Source organism: Paramisgurnus dabryanus, chromosome 1 (assembly GCF_030506205.2).
Source record: "Paramisgurnus dabryanus chromosome 1, PD_genome_1.1, whole genome shotgun sequence".
NCBI lineage: Eukaryota > Metazoa > Chordata > Actinopteri > Cypriniformes > Cobitidae > Paramisgurnus > Paramisgurnus dabryanus.
In genome coordinates, this window is record NC_133337.1 from 8,120,014 (window position 1) to 8,138,839 (window position 18,826).

An 18,826-nucleotide genomic window follows, 5' to 3' on the forward strand; every position below is an offset into this window, starting at 1 on the left:
ATGTGGAGGATATCAATGGCATCATACACATTGAAGATAAGACACCACTATCTGATAGCATTCTGAAATGAAAGGAAACTAATTATCAACTGGCCCTCATGCAGCTAACAGATATTTGGGCAAACAAAGCCCAGGATTTAGGTATATTTTATTGAGATAAGATGCAGATAATTTTAAATATAAATAGACAAATACTTTCAAATTATCAAATAATTAATTGATTTTCTAAAAACTTATTTAATAATCTTAAAAATGTGATTAAAATTCAAAATTCTATCAAAGAAGCCCTTAAAATTATTATTATAATATTAATCGAAAAAATATTTTAACAAGTACATTATGGGGTGGTTTCCCAGACAGGAATTATCTTAAGACAGGACTAGGCCTTAGTTTAATTATGAAATATAACTAGTTCTAACAAACATACCTTGTGTATATATATATTTAAAAATAAATATTACTTGTGTACATTTTGAGGCAAAACAGGGCACTGATGTATTTTAAGATATGTCAGTGCAATTTGTTTTCTATTTGGACAACCCTTACATTTAATTTAGTCTAGGACTAGTTTAATCCCTGTCCGGGTAACCACCCCAAGAAGTACATGTAATTCATGTAATGTGCATGGTGCTCAGGTAAATTTTGCTATCTTTCAGACCCAGTCTAATATTATAAAAAATCTTAAAATCTACATGGCACAATCATGCAAATCTAGGCATTTTAGTGATCTTTAATTTATTCAGTCCAGTAAAAAGTCATGTTTTTCAAGGCAGGTTTGCAGGTTTTGTAATTTCACGGCCAGAAAAACAAACCAATTTACAAATCCTATACCATTCAAAAGCATTGCAGGGTTAAACAATAAGACTAATAAATGAGGTTTTAAAAAGGAGAAACATGTACAGGTATATTTTATTAGAGCCTTAACAGCTGGCTTTACAGGGTTAAATGAATTTAAGAATTTAAGAACAAAACAGTATACAGCAGGGATGGGCAACTTCAGTCCTGCGGGCCAGTGTCCTGCAGAGTTTAGCTCCAACTTGCCTCAGCACACCTGTGTACAAGTTTCTAGTATACCTAGTAAGACCTTAATTGGCTGCTTCAGGTGTGTTTTATTATGATTGGAGCTAAACTCTGCAGGACACCTGCCCTTTAGGACCAAAGTTGCCCTTCCCTGGTCAACAGAATCTGCTGATTCGGTAACCTTCTTAAAGAACCCACCCAACACCTCACTTACTAATACAGCTTAATATCTTTTTTTGTTTTTCTTTCTTTATCTTTATCTTTTTTCAAAAAACACTTGATGAGTTCTAGTGCACTAATGTATTGCTCTTCTTGTGTTGGTCTTGTTACCTCATTTGTAAGTCGCTTTGGACAAAAGAGTCTGTTAAACCACTAAATGTAAATGTCTACATGAGCATTATAAGTTAAGTGAACTGGTGTTAAATTTTTTAGTAATTAGGTTGAGTAACTCAAATCTTTGAGTAAAAATAATAACATTTTTCTTGTTATTTTGACTTAAAATCTTCTAAAGAATAAAAAAAAACAGGATGCAAAAATAGTGCATATATATTTTAAGTAAATCCAACACATCATTTTTTACAGTGTATTCTATATATTCACAGAAGCTACACCTGTGCAAGGAGTTGTGTTATGTACCAAAGAGGTGATGATACATAAATGTATACATTTATTTAGGGAATATGAATACATTTTCATTGGATACATTATTAAATACACAGTGGAAATTGTTTAAAACAGTGGGAATATTTCAAGAGAAGTAATAATATATGCAGTATGGTTGTGTGTGATGTTAATATTAATGCCAATGTTTCAGAATTCAATCATTTGAGTCTTTTGGTATGAAACCCAACACCAATCAACAAATAAGAGATAAAAATCAAGTGTCACAGAAATTTCCACCTGTATATAGGCTACTGTACATAAAAGTATGCAACTATTTTAATTTATTTTTTATCCATATTAAAATGGACTTAAATAGATCAATACTTATGCATACTACAATGTTTGTTCAAATAAGAGCATTGTGTTAGCAGTGCAAAGGTTTTGGATTTCATTTCCAGGGAATACACATAGCTACTGATATAAAGCTTGAGTGCATTGTGTACAGTAAGTCGCTTTGAATGAATGTCTGCCAAATACACAAATGTTTTGTTACTTCACATGCTTTAGGTCTTATCATAATCAAGTCAAAAATATTTTAAAATCCTACAATAGCAACTCAAGAAGAAGCAAGTGGTGTTTTGTGTTATGAATGACGCATAGGCTGTTATTCCTTCACCGTCAGTCAAAACAATAGAAATGAGGAGGCCCTTCAAACAATGGGCTGTGAATTACAACAAAATGTGTTGTGTGGATTTCACATTTGCACACAAACCAAGACCTAAATTTTACTAAAAGAGTTGTGTTTCTGTCTTTCAAACATAACAAAGGTTTTAAAAAATATAATTCTTGAACAGCATTAAAGAAAAATAAGAATGTTGAAAGAGAAGTACTGTGGCGCTTTACCTCAAAGTGCATGCATAATCCAGAGCAGTCAAATGTTGATCGGTTTGCCTATAATTTGGTTACGAAGAAGAAGCTGCCAAGCATTTTTTGTCTCTTGATCTGAGGGCTCAGTCTTGACTAAATTTAGGTCAGATGTTTACTTTTCTAATGTACTTGAGTTTATAGAAGCTCTTGCAGAGAACTTTCCATGTTAGCATGAATTCTTGTAAATATTAGGACGTGTCTTTATGCTCTCCGAGTGGAAATTTTAAAAGCTTTATTAGTATATTAATTAAAGGATTGTAAGTGGGTATAATGATGATAGTATCTCTGTCCTCTACATATATAGTACAAGCACATGAAGTTCTTCCAGGATGTCACGTCAGTCAAATACCGATAGCTTTGTGATGGGAGAGATTTTAAATCATCATTATGTGTAGACAATTCAGTTATAAATATATCAGCATTTAATGATTGTTTTTTATTTCATGAAATTGTCACCTGAACTTATTAGTGGAAATCATTGATACAACAAGAACTTACCAGTGTGGAAAAAGTCATTCAAACCCACGACCCACAATACATTAAAGTAAAACGGAAATATACAATAATGGAAATATCGAATACTCTAATATTATGAAATGCAGATCTTCAATAAAAACTTTTGTAAACACTTCATTTCTGATCGTTTTGGTGTACCTCAAGCCAGAAAAAAATCAGTTAATGAATGTGGGCGTGTCCTCTGAGCGTTTTCCTATGATGACAGAACACCCTACAGAATCACTGAAATCACAAAGTTTCATAATGTAGCCCATATGCAAAAAACCTGTGAAAGCAACTGCTCTCAACTCACACTAAAGATGTTATAGAAAATATGATTGTTTAAATTTGTCTGCGACTTTTTCGCACATTAAAACCAAACTTTCAGGGCATGAAAAGAAACAGTGTGGTTATATACAATGTACTTATGGAGGTCAATCACAAAATGTGCTGGGTACAGAAATGAGAAATCTGCATTAATAGGACAACAAATACTGCATCCCTAAAGATTACATCATGAACATCAAACATCTTAGTGGCAAAATATACAAATGTCAGAAATAAAGGTACAAAAGCTGTCACTGGGACAGTAATATGTACCATTTAGGTTCAAAAATGTACCTTTGAGATACCAGTATCACTGAAGTACTAATATGTACCCTTAAAGGGATAATTTACCCAAAAATGAAAATTCTGTCATAATTTTTCATCCTCATGTTGTTCTAAACCTGTATGAACTTCTTTTTTCTTTTCAGCTGATTGTATCCATTGACTTCCATAGTAGGGAAACAAATACAACATGGATGTATTGTGATAAATGATGGTAAGCATCCATTGAATTCCATTGTATTTGTTTTTCCTACTATGGAGGTCAAGGGTTACACTCAGCTATGTGCTTACCATCATTTATCAAAAATGATTTTTGTGTTCATCAGAAAAATAAATTCAAACAGGTTTAGGGTGAAAAAAATATGACAGAATTTTCATTTTTGCGGGAACTGTCCCTTTAAGGTACAAAAGTGTGCTTTTTTAAGGGTAGAGCCCCAGTGAAAGCGTATATCTTTATTTCTAAGAGTGAATATACAAAAGTTTACCCAAATCCACACAGTCTTGACTTGTTTGTTTAGTTTACTGCAGCTAAATCCACAGCTTTTTATATTTCCCTGTGGTGACTTAACAGTCTCTCATGACCTAAAGCTTTACTGTTTTGAAGAGGATGTGCTGACTCAGGTCTTGATGAATGATGGCGTATCTGTGCCGGACCGGTTTGCCATCTGTCTGGCAATTGAGGATACAGTGCCACCCAAATTCCTTCCTCTTACCTCTCTCTATTTCCCTATGCAAACACCATTACATCTGTCCACAGATTTTACAGTATATGGAAGTACAGAATCAGATGTATAGTCTCTCTCTCTCTCTCTCTCTCTCTCTCTCTCTCTCTCTCTCTCTCTCTCTCTCTCTCTCTCAATTCAATATTTCTGTGTGGATAATTTGATAGGTTAAAGTGACAGTTCAACCAAAATTATAATTTCTGTCATCCGTGAATCTTCCTGGTGTTGTTTCAAACCTGTATGAATTTCTAAACAAGATGTTAGGGGGAATATTATACATGTTATTGACATACATTGGTGGTGACCATACACAAATGGTGACTGAGGATGTCATTCCTTTATATTTTGGAAAAACATTTTTAATGCCTGCTGGGGCTGTTGTGTTACTCAGTCGCCCCCTGCTGCTCATATATTGTCAGTATCTGTGTCTGCTAGGCAACGTTATAAATGCATAGCGCCATCTGTAGGTGAAAAGACAAAACTGCTTTAACTTGGGTTTAACATCTAAGGGTGTTTAATCAAACGTTTGATCTTTTAATAAAAATCTCAAACTTACTCATTTATTTAATATGGTGGATTTTATTAAAAATGAAATGCTTGTATTGCTACAAATAGGTAATAAAATCAGCATGCTAGAAGGTGAACCTTATTTGTTTCAATCAACACAAGAATATGAAGCAAATATTTACACATAGGCGATATGATATGAATATTATCCTTCTCTACGGAAAGTGCCCACATATTTATTTCATCACATTTTATCGCAAGCACACAGCTGGCTGACAAAATGAATAATTTACCAAACAATATTCAAGGTAATTAAAATTTAAGTAATCATTGTTATATGAAGATAACCCCCTATTGGTGAAAATATTGCACAGTTTTTGTCTACTGCCCGGCGTTGAAGAGTTTCTTCCTGCCCTCCATGCCTGACATGGCCTCCACGTTTTTCCTCCAGTCCGTCACCTCTTCCTTCTGCAGAAATGACACAAACATGCATCAGTGAATGTGTGAGAAGAGCGGACCGTGACGTCATCACATCTCAAACAGACAGGGCGCTTTAAATGGCAACATTTCATCATTGCAGGCTCTTCAAAGGAATCGCTTGATTTCTAAAATAATCCGTCTCTTCAGACATCAGAGCAAATGAGATGAAAGCACGGTAAGCCCTAAAGAGCCATACGGGCACGTGGTGACTGCCTGAACATGAGCACACTTGTTTTATGACAGAGTTTTACCTTTTCCTCTTCTTTTTTCACTGTTTTGAGATTTGCTTTGAAGTCAGCTTTCATAATTCGGTTGTCTGTGAGGGCACCCAGCATGGCACCTGCAGACTTCTTCACCCGCTTCAGCTTTGGCCGCTTCATTTTGCCCTTCAGTTCATAGACCCTCTGGGTAAGCGACACAATCTGGTAAAACATGCGTTGGGTTTTAGTGAATGAATTCATTAACTGTGTGAAATGCAGTGGTTTTGTCAATCTACTTTCTCTAACGGGTTAATACAGAAAGTGATATTTACACAAATGCTTGGCTCATGCAATATGCAAACAGGCATTTATGCAATTCAATGTCTGCATTAAATAACTAGGGCAAAAATTGTATATGTTCATAGTCATATAGCAGTGCAGTACATACTGTCAGCTGTTTACCAGTAAGTTACCAGTAGCTGCATAATAACTACAGCTAATTATTTACAGTAAAAGGAGAAAACATTTCTTCAGGACCATGGTGCTATACATACAGACACTGGACTTTGTAAGACACAACACAGAGATAAGGACTAAAAAGTAGATGTTTATCTCCATATAAATACCTCTGCATCATTCCTGGCGACTTTTATAGCAAGATCATATCGCGCTTCATCCACAATGTCGATCTTTTCGTGCAAATCTTTACAAAGCTCCTTTGAAACAAGACAATAAATTCATATAGATTATTCATGCAACCACAATAATTCTAAATGCTCATATTATGGATATGCATGGACAAACAAATAGGACGCAATAAATATGGTGTAAATTTGAACACCTGCAGTTCTTGAACAGAAAGGCCAGAGAGTTTAAGGGGAGGCGCTTTCTCCCTGAGGGCGTTTTCTCTTTCCACGTCTTTTTGCTCTTTTTCTTTCACCAGCAAACTTTCTGCTTTTCTCAGCAGTTTGGTCTGAGGGTCAGTCGGACAGAGGGAAAGATCACGTTAATTTAATAAATCGTAATGCAAGGGAAAATTTGCAAAGAATTAATTGCACACGTTGAAAGAATCAGCATCAGATTTGCATCTGCAAAGGAGTTAGGCTATGTGAATCAAGTGATGGCCAAACAAGCCCCAAAAATGTACGCTGAACATAATTTGCATAAAGTGTCATTTGCTATACTTTATGGGCCGCACGACATCGCCCCGTCATAGCGAGTGATGCATTAATTGTGACAGCAAATAGCATGTCTTTTGTGGATGAGCCAAAAAAAAAAAGGAAATGGTCCCTAGCTGTCACTGGGGCAGTGTGCCAATACAATATGTACAATTTCTGTACAGATAAGTATACATTTGGTACCAATATGTATCTCTGAGGTACTAATATGGGTTAATGGGGGGTCTGATATGCTTTCAGGTCAAATAAAAATTAAATAATGCATAAAATGTTCAATTAATATTATTTTTAATATAATCAAATCATTTGGTACAGTTTAATATTACACAAAATTAAGTATAAATATGAAAAGGTATATACACAGTATATATCTTTTAATAACATATATGACATTATATTTACAAATTGTTAAACCAAATATTGTGTTCGTGACATTTGAATGTCATGTTCTGAAATGAAACAGGTTTTCCATGTAGAAGATCTGCACTCGTTAAAGTCACAATGAACGTAAAATAAAAAACTGTAATTTGTTTTGTAATATTGTGGTATTTTTTTACAAATGATTTATCTGTGAGCTTCATTAATTTAAAAAAATTAATATGCCCTCATAATCTTAAATCAAAAATGCAAATCTCCTCCCCTCCTAAAAACGATCTCTCTTTACTTCCGGTCACAATGTATGGCAGGTGGGCGGGGTCCGGGAGAATATCGCTTCGATTAGCAATTAGCAACACGACCCAACTTCAAATGATCCAATCAGATCTCGATGGACAAATTCAAATCCAGCCCTGCCTTATTTCAGTTCAGAGGCTGGTTTTACTTGGATACACGTCACCACGGGGAAAATTAGGCAATTGATACTTCCATTTCATGGCGACTTTAACAATGAGCAAATAAAATATCTCAATATACACTGTCAGGGCTAATTTCTGCGATAACAATCGGCTTCCTATACATGATCCCTTACATACTGTATTTTAGAGGGTTGGGGGACTCTATCCCTTACAAAAATTAACCATGGTTTTATTGTTGTAAAAGTGTAGTAACCATGTTTTTTTGGGTGTATTGATTACTATTAGCAAAACCATGGTTTTACTACACTAACCATATGGTTTTTGACAACTTTTAACTATGTTTTTTTTTTTTGTTTTAACTGTAGTAAAACCATGGTTAATTTTCGTAAGGGATGTACAATTAGATAGGGGTTAGGAACCACTGGTGTGGGACACAGCGATATACCCATAACTGCTTAAACACAATCGCAGGTGTTTCATAAGACACAAGTTCTGCATTGGCCTTCTAAAAAATCTATTACTCAGTTAGATATTAAATGAATAGATAAAACTGAATTTCATCTGATCTGTAATCGAGACACGAGTGCTCATTCGTTTCATCTCTGCGTTCTTTCTGACCCACCTTTAGCAGAAGCCTGCGTGTCGCCGAATACTTGGACTTTCTCTTCTGCAAGAACAAGAAGAGTTAAGACAAGCTCATTATAATCTACAGTCATGTTAAATCAGTCCTGCTAGCGGTTTAATCCACACGCTGTGATGCATGCATTAACTGTCTGACCTGATTACTGTCTCAATTTCCATATTGAGGGCTCAGTCGCACAGTGCAGTTTTAAGCAGTGAAGATTAGTTTTTATCATGCTGTTCAATGTCCTTACAGAATCACTGAGTGAAAAAGAAAACATTTACTGCTGGATTAGGGATTTTAATACCTCCATGTCCTCCGCCATACGGATTTGGTTAATGTCAGGCCGTGAACATTGAGTGGAAATTATTCAGCGTGGACATGATTTATAACAAACTAAAGCAAAGCAAACGCATTACACAATACTCGAGAGAAATGTGGTGTGCATTTGCTTACCGGTCTGGGGAGACGTCGGTGCACGTTTACAAAAAAACAAACCAAACACAATAACAAAACAACACAAACATCAGCTGTCGAGGAAATAACTTGATTATTTATATTTTGTGATAATAAACTCCAGTGGTGCAAGAACAAAACAGGCCCATAAGAAATCACAGGAGAGATCTATTATTATTATTATTATTAAAGTGCTGGTTGTTTTAACCCATGTTTGAGTAATAGCAACCCAGCACTTTTAAGAGTGTATATAATTGAGATGCTCGGTTATTTTCTAACCAGAGCTGGTTCAAAAAGTGACAAGCCCAACCCACCTGGTTGTAATTTTACATATGCTGGGTTGTTTTACCCCTAATTTGGTCAAATATAAACATTTCCTGGGTTAATTTAAGCTGGGTTTGTCCCTTTGGACCCATCACTGGGTTGAAATGGCATTTTTAGTGTATATTATTATTATAATATCTTGGTGAGTTTAAATGAAGAGCAAATGGAAACTTTTGCTTAAGTTTCCTGGATCTCAGACATTTCTCATGAGAAAAAGATTTACAAATCTTACAAATGTCTCCATTAAAGTTTCTAAAGTGATCTCAACAGTGTCACAAACTGAACTGACAAAAGTCAGGGTCAAGGTTTCAATATTAAATAACTCAATCAACATGTGACCCTGGACCACAAAACCAGTCATAAGTGTTTTATACAGTATATTACTAATGCTGAATACATTTTTGATACATTTACGCTACAAAATATATTCCTAATATCCTAATAATATCCTATAATTTTGACTCATACAATGTATTTTGCTATTGCTAGTTTGATACTCTTACTTTTTATTTAGTTTTATGGTATTTTGTACCTAAATTAATGGCCAAGCGAAAAACGCAAGGGTGATCGCTTAGAAGATTAATGTGGCTTTCACACAGGACGCGGTGTGCGCTGCGCTCGCCGTTGGGTTTAGCACAGCCAAGCGATTTGCGCTATGCTGGCAAGACCAAAGTAGGCAGAGTTTTCAAAACTTTCAGCGGGATTACTAGAAATGACTACAGTATTTTTATTTGGGTTAACTAGTGGAGGAGGAATACAGACGCTGCTGTTGCCGTCTCCATTTCACATAACTTAAGCTGCCTACCTACAACAAGCTACCTGACTTAAAACACACATGACATGCCAACTTCAGGGTTTCAAAGACAGCTTTTCTTCCGACGTCTCTATAGGAGTGTAAACCTGTAATATACAGCTCTGGAAATTCCGACACACACAGTACAAGCTTTTGTCCATTTTGCTTTTTGCTCTTGTTTGGATGACCCGTTTCTATTGGCCATGCGTGTAATCGGCACAGAGCGCAGCGCAAAAGTTTAACTATTTTGAACTTTGACTGCGGCAAGAACGCTTCGCTGCACTCGCGCTTTGGTCGTCACAACAACAAACCGTCCTTGTGCCGCGCAAGCCATTGAAATGAATAGCGCAGGGCACACCGTGTCCTGTGTGAAAGCCGCATAACAACATACCTCTTTACTAAGACATATAATTTAAGAGATCATTTATTTCTGCGTCACTTATGTGCTAAACTTTAATAGTTAAAAGTACCTCTTTAGGGGCGGTTGTTGTGACAGAAGTTTATACAGTTGCTTGGAACAACAGGAGACCGCACTCACTGGCTTTGTCCGAAACCGCATACATTGACAGTATGTACTGAATGAGATGAAATACCTACATATCGATCGTTAAAATGTATGAATAAATTCGGACGTACTACATCTGCCATGTTGATACATCACGTGACATACGTCATCATAACAACTAGTTAGCTGTTAAATAGAATGACGTTAAACAAGAACAAAATAACCAAATTTGCATTTGAATAGAGCTGTGTTATGCTTTTAGACAGTTCTTACTAAAACAATGCCTCTCCTTTTTCTTCTTCATTGGATAACTTCTCTCAAGGAGCCTCACAGGTTCGTGAAGGGTCCAAGTAGTAGGTCATCTGGGTAGTTTTGCCTACTGTTTTTGGAATACTACTGTATGAATTCGGACATACTACTCGCCTCGCCTACTATATGGTATGAAAGTAGGTGGTTTAGGACACAGCCACTCACTGTCTCCTGTGTGTTTGTGCACCTCTCACCCTCGATCAAGGTCAGAGCAAGCGCCCTCTTTTTAAAGTTTCTGCTATTATGACAGTTGACAGCAAAAGAGCGCACACACCTCAATATGTCAGGACAGCTGCTTTGGTGGTTGCCTAGCTAGCAATATAGAAAAGCTGGGCACTGCACTTTTTTAAAGTAACCAGAAAAGGCACGTACCATGCTTTTAACCATAAAAAACACGTTATGTGTGATTGGCCGCTTACTGTGTATGAAACAGTCATTCTGAATGAATGTGACATTGACAGGGTCAATATCCAAATAAAGAAAACACTTACCCCTCAGACATGGCTCCAATACACTATGTGACCTGAAAGGTAGCCAAAACAATTGTGGTCACCGTTCAACACTTCACTAAAGGGCAGCTGGACACATCAGACATCAGTAATCAAATGCCAAATAACCGTCACAGATTAAAAGTGAAGCCATGATCAAGGGGTCGCTCTTAAAAAAGATGACTAAATGTGTTAAATAAGGCACTGCATCCTTTAAAAATAATGCAGAATGCTTGCAGATATATTCAGAATGAGCATGCACTCAAGATGTCAGGTTTTACTTTATTATCGGTCATCTCTGAGACACAACTATGAAAAAAACTGTGACCATCTTTTTTAAACATCAATATAACAAACCATCTTACTGTGCGCATCAGCAATTTTTCACAGAGCCTTCAAAGATACATTCATTATAGCTTGGACTCTGTAGAGATCGAGGTCATGACATTTTGGTTTCTACACGACAACAGCGACCTTGAGCGTCTCACCGAAGGCCCCACAGTGGGGCCACCGACTCTAAGCAGGGTTAATGGGGTCCATACTGGAAAATGGTGTTGAGGGAATAAATTCAGTGGTGGAATGCATGTAAACAAGACGTTTAGGGAGCATGTGAATTGAAGGGATGTATTGGTGCCACAGTGTTTAAAAGATGATATATGAAATATACTGTATGTGAAACTTATGAGATGAGAAAAATCTAAGTTTGATTTCAATCATTGAGTTTTTACTTTCCTTTGGTTGGTAATTATAATGACCTTGATATAACTTAAATGACTATGGTGGATAGCAATTTGATAGTCACTGATCGCAACATGATCTCACGGAAAGTACTTTTAGTCACGAAAAATTTGATTAATTTATTTGTGTCCATGACATGAAACAAGCTTTTTCGTGCCTTGAGCACGAATGTCTTTTTTGTGTCACTCAAGCAGGAATTTCTATAAATAGTTTCTTGTTTCCGTGGCAAAACATTTTTTTTGTCATTTTATGAATTGTTTTCTCTTTTTTTATATTTTTAAATCATTGTCGCTTGGGGCTGGAGTTAGATTTGGGGTCTGGTTTAGGATGTACTTATATGTATTGGTTTCTACATGTTTTTCTTCAGCTTTTAAAACTATTCTCGCCTGAAGTTGGGGTTAGAGTTGGGGTTTGGGTTAGTCTAAAAAATGTAACAGAAAGTGATTCCCAAGCGACAATGGTAAGAAAATAGGAAAAAACAATGAGAAAACAATACATACAATCCCATGAAAAAGAAAGTTGTGTCATGGACACGAAAACTGTTTATAGAAATTTGTGCGAGTGACACGAAAAAAGCTGAATTTCTTACCATGGACACAAATAAATTAATCAAATTTTTCGTGACTATAACACGACTTTCCGTGAGATCAATCTGCTGATCATATTAACTTCATTGTTTGAAGTCCTGCACTGTAAAAAAGTTGGTTCAACTTAAAAAGTAAGTTACCTGGTTGCCTTAAAATCTTTATTTTTGATGATTTTGATGATTTACATTTACATTTAGGCATTTAGCAGATGCTTTTATCCAAAGTGACTTACAAAGTCTAGGAAACAATCAAGCGATTCTTCATAGGGAGACAATGATACAAGAAGCGCTTGTAGCCAAGTTACAAGTTTTTATTATTCCAAAACAATACCTGTTGAGGAAAAACAAACAAATATTTTTAAGTTGAATTAATTCAAAATGTTAAGGTTACCAGGTAACTTAATTTTTTATCTCATACCAACAAATCTTTTTTAACAGTGTGTACTTCATCTGAAACAACTAATTAAATTGATTTCAATGAGAAATGTAATTTGCAACAACTGCAGTCATTTATTATTGTTTAGAAACGTCTCAGCGGTCAATATGTCAGAAGAGGCTTTGCTAAACATTTGATTTATACAATCGCCGAAGATGAGCAAACCTGAGTGAAATGCAAACAGGGTTAAACAAACATGAAGTGTTAAACAACTTTAAAATTAGCAGGTGTTAAAATTAAAGTTTAATAAATGCAGGTTTTAGAATATTAGTTTTACTTTATTGTCTGGAGTGTCCTTGACCATTACATAACAAGGACAACAGGTACACTGTGATCTTTTTACTTTCAAGTATAAAAGGAAAGGAAATAAGTTGTTTTACGTTTATTGAAGAAATAAACATTTATCGCTCAACTATACTTGATATTACACAAACCCTCTGCTGTTAAAGATTTGTCTACGATGTTAAACGCATGTAAAACAACACAGCACCTGCTTCACTATGACAGACAGCTCAAGCAAAATACTGACAGCATCTCACACATTGGACATTTACAACCAACACCACCATGCAGAATGTCATTCCGGTCGTGCCCGAAGACGCCCTGCCATTTCACCTCAATATATCACACACTATTAAATTGCATGCCCTTGTGTTGTGATTCGTGCCAAAAAGTACAAAAAAATAAAAAACAACCCATCTTTTTACTAAAATCAAAAAGACCCTTTAACTACTTTGTACTCTTCATACTTTTTGATTTCTATGCCAGGCTGTTGAATCGGTGCTCTTACCTTTAAAGAGAAGACCAGAAGACTGAACAGAGGAGTTATGGTGGAGAGAGAGACGGTGTAGTGTGATTTTCAATGATTGATTCATGCCTTACCTCTCACATGTGAATGGCCAACCAAAATAACCCAATGCTACGCCTCCTGAGAATGCCGCTGTTGCACCTTTTGGCACACTGTTGGCATGGAAATATGTAAATGATGGACAAAGGTGAACAGAACATACAACTAATTGTTGCACCTCATCCTGTTCTAGCACATAAAATATTTAGGTTTCTGTTAACAGACATGCTCCCAATAATTTTAATTGATAAATTTAGCAAATTATGATTCATGGGGCCACATAAAAGACATCAAAGACTTCTGTTCTGTTTATTTTTGTATAGAGGTATAGAAAGTGCATCTCTTCTCTAATGCACAATCCCATAATGCAACATTTAAGCAGACATTCAGCATGCTGCACTGTCAGAAATAATGGTCAAAATATGTACCCTACACTGTCAAAAATAAAGGTACAAAGCTGTCACTGGGGCAGTACACTTTAAAAAAGGTCTTAATATGTACCATTTACTGTAGGTTCAAATATGTATCCTTGAACTGCCGATATGTACCTTTGAAGTACTAATATGCACTCTTTGGGTACAAAGCTGTATCTTTTTGAAAGGGTACTGTCCCAGTGACAACTTTTGTACCTTTATTTCTGAGAGTGTAGCTGTCACTGGGACGGTACCCTTTGAAAACCCTTTTGACCTAAAAAGAGTGCATATAAGTATCTCAAAGGTACATATTGGTACCAAACGTATGTACATATTTGTACCTAGTTTCACTGTCCCAGTGACAGGTTGGATATTTTAATCAGCTTTTCTAACAGTATGTGTGTGTACACAAAGAGTTTCTGGAGCGAGGAGAAACACGAAGGTTGGAAGGACACACACCTTTTGTGGAATTTGGTGTATGGAGCGGCAGCTGTCGACAGGCACGGAGATGTTGGGCGGCCGCAATCGTCCCATGACGCATAGCTCGTGCGCTATGGTCCGCTGCAGGATGGTGAATATATGTGCACCTCAGCACGTGCCTCTGATCGGGTTTATTTTTAGGCCGGTTGGTGGTTTACACTCACTGCTGTCATCGCTGATAACATGAACCCGACCCTTAAACTGTATTTGTGGATCATGTGGCGCTAATGCATAATTTGGTCGCTATAGTTTAAAGGTTGGTTGCTAGGGTATTGGTAGAGATGACAGATTTATGAACGATTGAGCTTTTAATTCATTGATGTGTTAAAGATTTGTGGTTGTAAAAAGTAAGCTACTTTGAATAAACGCAAGTTTTCTCTTTATTACAGCTGATTGAATTCAAAAAGAGCAATGAAAATAAATCCTATAACTCATTTTTCATAGTTACATCATCATTCAGGTCGTCAATTAATTTTCCTGCACGATAGAGCAAATCTCATTAATTTTTGTACTTATAGGCCATGACCGAAAAAGTCTCCGTAGTAAACAGATCTGCCGCAGATAAAGAGTGGTTTAGAAAATGTTATTAAGGCGAATTAAAATGATTTCTTAGTCTCGATTTGCGTAATAATGTCAACTACAGGATTGTCCCCATCATTACGCCTCCCATTAGGATAATTCTGCGGGTGGCTTTTTAACCAACGGCGTAATAACCAAGCCTAACTATCATAAATGCATGAAATAATTCCTTTTTAAGTGACTCCAAAATAAGGGCCATGAAATGCACACAAATAATGCTCAGCCTAAATGTGGTGAAATTGTTACAGCCTTTTTTAACTTTGCTAACACGTTTTCAAACACAGACCCAAAATAACTGGCTGCTCACTCTGGCTATTGCTAATTTGCCTCTTTAATGATGTAAATTAACACCCGAAACACACACACACAGGGTTTGAGTCATGTTGCTCTCATTTTAATTACATTGGATTTGCATAACGATCTCCCATTACGTGATTCCACAGAGACCTTACGCAGATAGGGGAAATTGCTCTGAGAAGCCCAACCCATTCACAAGGCCAACGTCACTCCCCATCCCACGTAAAACCATCCGGCCGGTGAACCGGTGGCCACTCGCTGATAGCGAGCTTTTCGAGTGCTCATGGGTAATGAAGGCGCTAATCACTTGTAAGCAAGTGGGCTTCACACCTGGCATCGCCGGATGAGAGTGTCGTCTTAAATGTCAGTCGTTTTCCCAGCATGCAGCAGGCTTTGATAAATCCACATCTAATGCATGTGCCATTACAAATCACTGCAAAATCCTGCTCAGACTGTAAATCATAGCGGGTAAAATACCCTATCAGCAGTGCTTGAGTCTATAGGCATGCATATCAAATACCCAAGGCGGGCACGCTGCCAAAGAAATGCCACCCAGTGGTGTCGTTTAGCCCGGGAGTGCTTGCATAGCACTGCAGAAAAATGGGTTATGGGTAGCAAGATCTATTGCATTATGCTTGAGTGATCTGAATGGCTCCATAAGAGGAATAGTTGCGGGTCATTGTGTTGAACAGATCGAGCGGTTGGCCTGCGGGGTACTCGATCTGTTTCTGTCTTCGCCCTTGCATCCGGCGGGAATGTTTAGCACGGATGAAGGAGCGATGAGAACATGTTTTTCTCCAAAGCGGACAGAATCTTAGTTTTTGTTGCTGCTGTTTGGCGTGCATTTCTTCAAATCTCTTATTCAGAGTGTTTATCTGAACCGCGGGGAAATTCATCCTCGCAAGCAAGCATGATCACATCCGAGATCACATCCATAGAGCCAGGAGCAGCAGCCATCCGACCTCAAACAGCACCGGTGTGTGTGCCAAAGGAACTTCAAAGGAACACATATATAATTGCACGCCTGGATATCAAAAATTTAGCTCGAACAGCACTCGATCAATGCACTGTCTGCTAGTGCAAGAAAAAAACAACTGCTCTCCATCCTAGAAGTAGCATTGAGGAAAACGTATCTCGGATGAGGAGGACCACTTTTTCTTACTTATGCCTATAAGCACACAGGCATTTTTATTATCAGTGGGAATTTTACAGCTCTGCACTGTAAAGTACTGAAACAAGGTTACACAGAGCACATAGTAAAGCAAAAGCAAAAAACAGTGCTTTCTGGTTAGTCTTGAAGAAAGATTTACAGATTCACTCTTTAAAGCAAGTACTAGCATGCATGAGTCCACCTCCATCTTCTGTCCTGTTTCATGCCCAGATTGTAGCTCCTGGTGTACCACAGTCCACGACTAGGGGTCAGAGTTTGACACATTTGCAGAACAGTGTGGGAAAATGAACTCTGGATTTGCAATGCTTTGAAATTACAATTATGTCTTTATGTAACCAAGATGAAGCTAAGCAACTGTAGAGATGTATAAGAAAGAACCTCATATAGTAAATTAGAGAATTGTAATCGAAACTGAGCAAAAACAAGGCATTCGTTTACAATGCAAATAGTTGAAAGCAAGTCACTGCAGGTAGCAATTGCCCGCAGATTGTTTCATCAGTTCATTTGCTATTAATCCTTGTTGCATGTGGTCTAGTAAGTTGGGTTGCCATAGCAACAGAACGCAGCATCACCGGTTATGTAGAAGCAGCTAAAGGTAGCTGCGATGTTAGGAGTTTGGTTTCGTTGTTGTTCTTTCATGAGAATTGTACGCTTTTGAACTCGTAAAATATGTACAAATTCTCATAAGATCAGGCTAGTCATTTCGCAATAGTTTTTTGTTGACATTTAGAAAACAACGTTAAAGTTTTGTGCATATCTAGTGAGCGCTTTAGATTAACAAAAGATCTGATTCCTGTAAGTCTGGGACAATAGTATATTTAGCCGCATTAGCACTACAATGTGCTAACAAACACATTTAGAAAAGCTTTTGGGTAAAATTAACCAGTTGATCAGTGGCCGTGGGCAGGGCTTTATCAGTGTGATGTCACATTAACAAGAGAATCAAAACTGCATGTCTAATAAGACTGCTTTGGTTTTTATGGGGATTAAAAAGAAGGAGTGGGTGGATTTTATCATTGTAGGGTGGTTGTATTCACAGCCAACACACATTTATATCCAAACACATTTAAAAAATAGATTTTGCATAATATGTGCCCTTTAATGTTAAATTCTTAAAACATTGGCAAGTAGTCCTAAGAAAACACTGCCCTAAAATAGTCAATCCTCTTTATTTCCGACAAATCTCCATTAATTCTAACTGTGCATTTACGGCGCATTCACACGGGGTGTAAGCGTTGACGCTTCCCATTCACTTTTAATGGGTGACGTCAAGCGTTTGCGAACTGAATTGTGGATCCGTCGGCGCCGCGTCAGCGTTGTTGCTCGCGGCAGAAGTTGAACATTTCTCAACTTTTCAAGCGGCAATGCGTGCGTCAGCCAATCATATCGCCTTATGCAAATAACCTAGGCAGAGCCAGCCAATTACGTTTATGGAAGACCGGAGCTTGTGTTGCGGCCACAGTGATTGGCTGTTGGCTACGCTTCAGACAAGCCTTCCGTTAAGCGTTAACGCTTACGCCCCGTGTGAATGTACAGTTAGACCGCCACCGGAGAGAGCGTCAAAGTGGCCGGAAGTCATTCATTTTCAATGAGAGCCGGCGGCGAGCTCCGGTGAGCAGCGGCGCGGCGCGTCATGTACAGCGTACATGAGAGCGTCGAGGAGAGTTGAAATCAGCTCAACTTTATGGTAATGAGATATGACGCGGTTCGGCAGCAACCAATCGGAAGGCGGAAATGTTCACCGGCAACCAATCGGAAGGCGGAAACCTCCGCCTGAGAGGAGTTCAGAGAATGCATTCGAGCGTCAGAGCGTCCACTACAACTTTTCTTTAGCATCGTTGTCAGGGCAGCCAGAGCTTTTACTGACGCTCTCGCCGGTGGCGGTCTGAATGCACAGTAAGGAGGTCGAGCAACTGTCCTATGGGGGTAATTTCATGCCAATATTATTGAAAATGGACAGAGTAAAAGTCACAAATAGATATTACAACTTGTAAACACAAAACGCAATCTACAAATAGATTAAAAATCCACAAACACAGTCCTCGTGATCCGCAAATGTAAAACAAGATCTACGAATCGTCTTTGTGATCCACAAATATAAAGCATGATTTACAAAAAGAAATCAGTGACTTGTACTTGAAAACCAGAATTTGAATGAATGTAAAGTGACTTCTTTGCAGATGAATATCATTTTCTATTTGTAGATTGTGTCACATTTGTTTTCAGAATTCTGACACTATTGTTTCG

The 18,826-nt window shown here is 37.5% G+C and overlaps 1 protein-coding gene across 1 annotated transcript; it reads right to left on the reverse strand.

Annotated features, from left to right (window-relative positions):
• Positions 1–4,935: 4,935 nt before the first annotated feature.
• Positions 4,936–14,586, reverse strand: tnni4a (troponin I4a). The gene is made up of 7 exons (XM_073815916.1): positions 14,512–14,586; positions 13,583–13,648; positions 8,158–8,202; positions 6,405–6,536; positions 6,190–6,279; positions 5,615–5,785; positions 4,936–5,351 (listed from the first exon to the last, which is right to left on the reverse strand). The coding sequence occupies exons 1-7, from the start codon at positions 14,584–14,586 to the stop codon at positions 5,265–5,267; spliced, it is 666 nt and encodes a 221-aa protein (XP_073672017.1). The 3' UTR covers positions 4,936–5,264.
• Positions 14,587–18,826: the final 4,240 nt, after the last annotated feature.

Bases quoted from the DNA above. Each gene is read 5' to 3' on its own strand.
- tnni4a (XM_073815916.1), bottom strand. From the start codon at position 14,586: ATGGGACGATTGCGGCCGCCCAACATCTCCGTGCCTGTCGACAGCTGC. The intron at 8,203-13,582 runs GTAAGAGCACCG...TTGTTCTTGCAG, and splicing joins TTCTGGTCTTCTCTTTAAAG to AAGAGAAAGTCCAAGTATTC. The intron at 6,280-6,404 runs GTGTTCAAATTT...CTTGTTTCAAAG, and splicing joins TTTCTGTTCAAGAACTGCAG to GAGCTTTGTAAAGATTTGCA.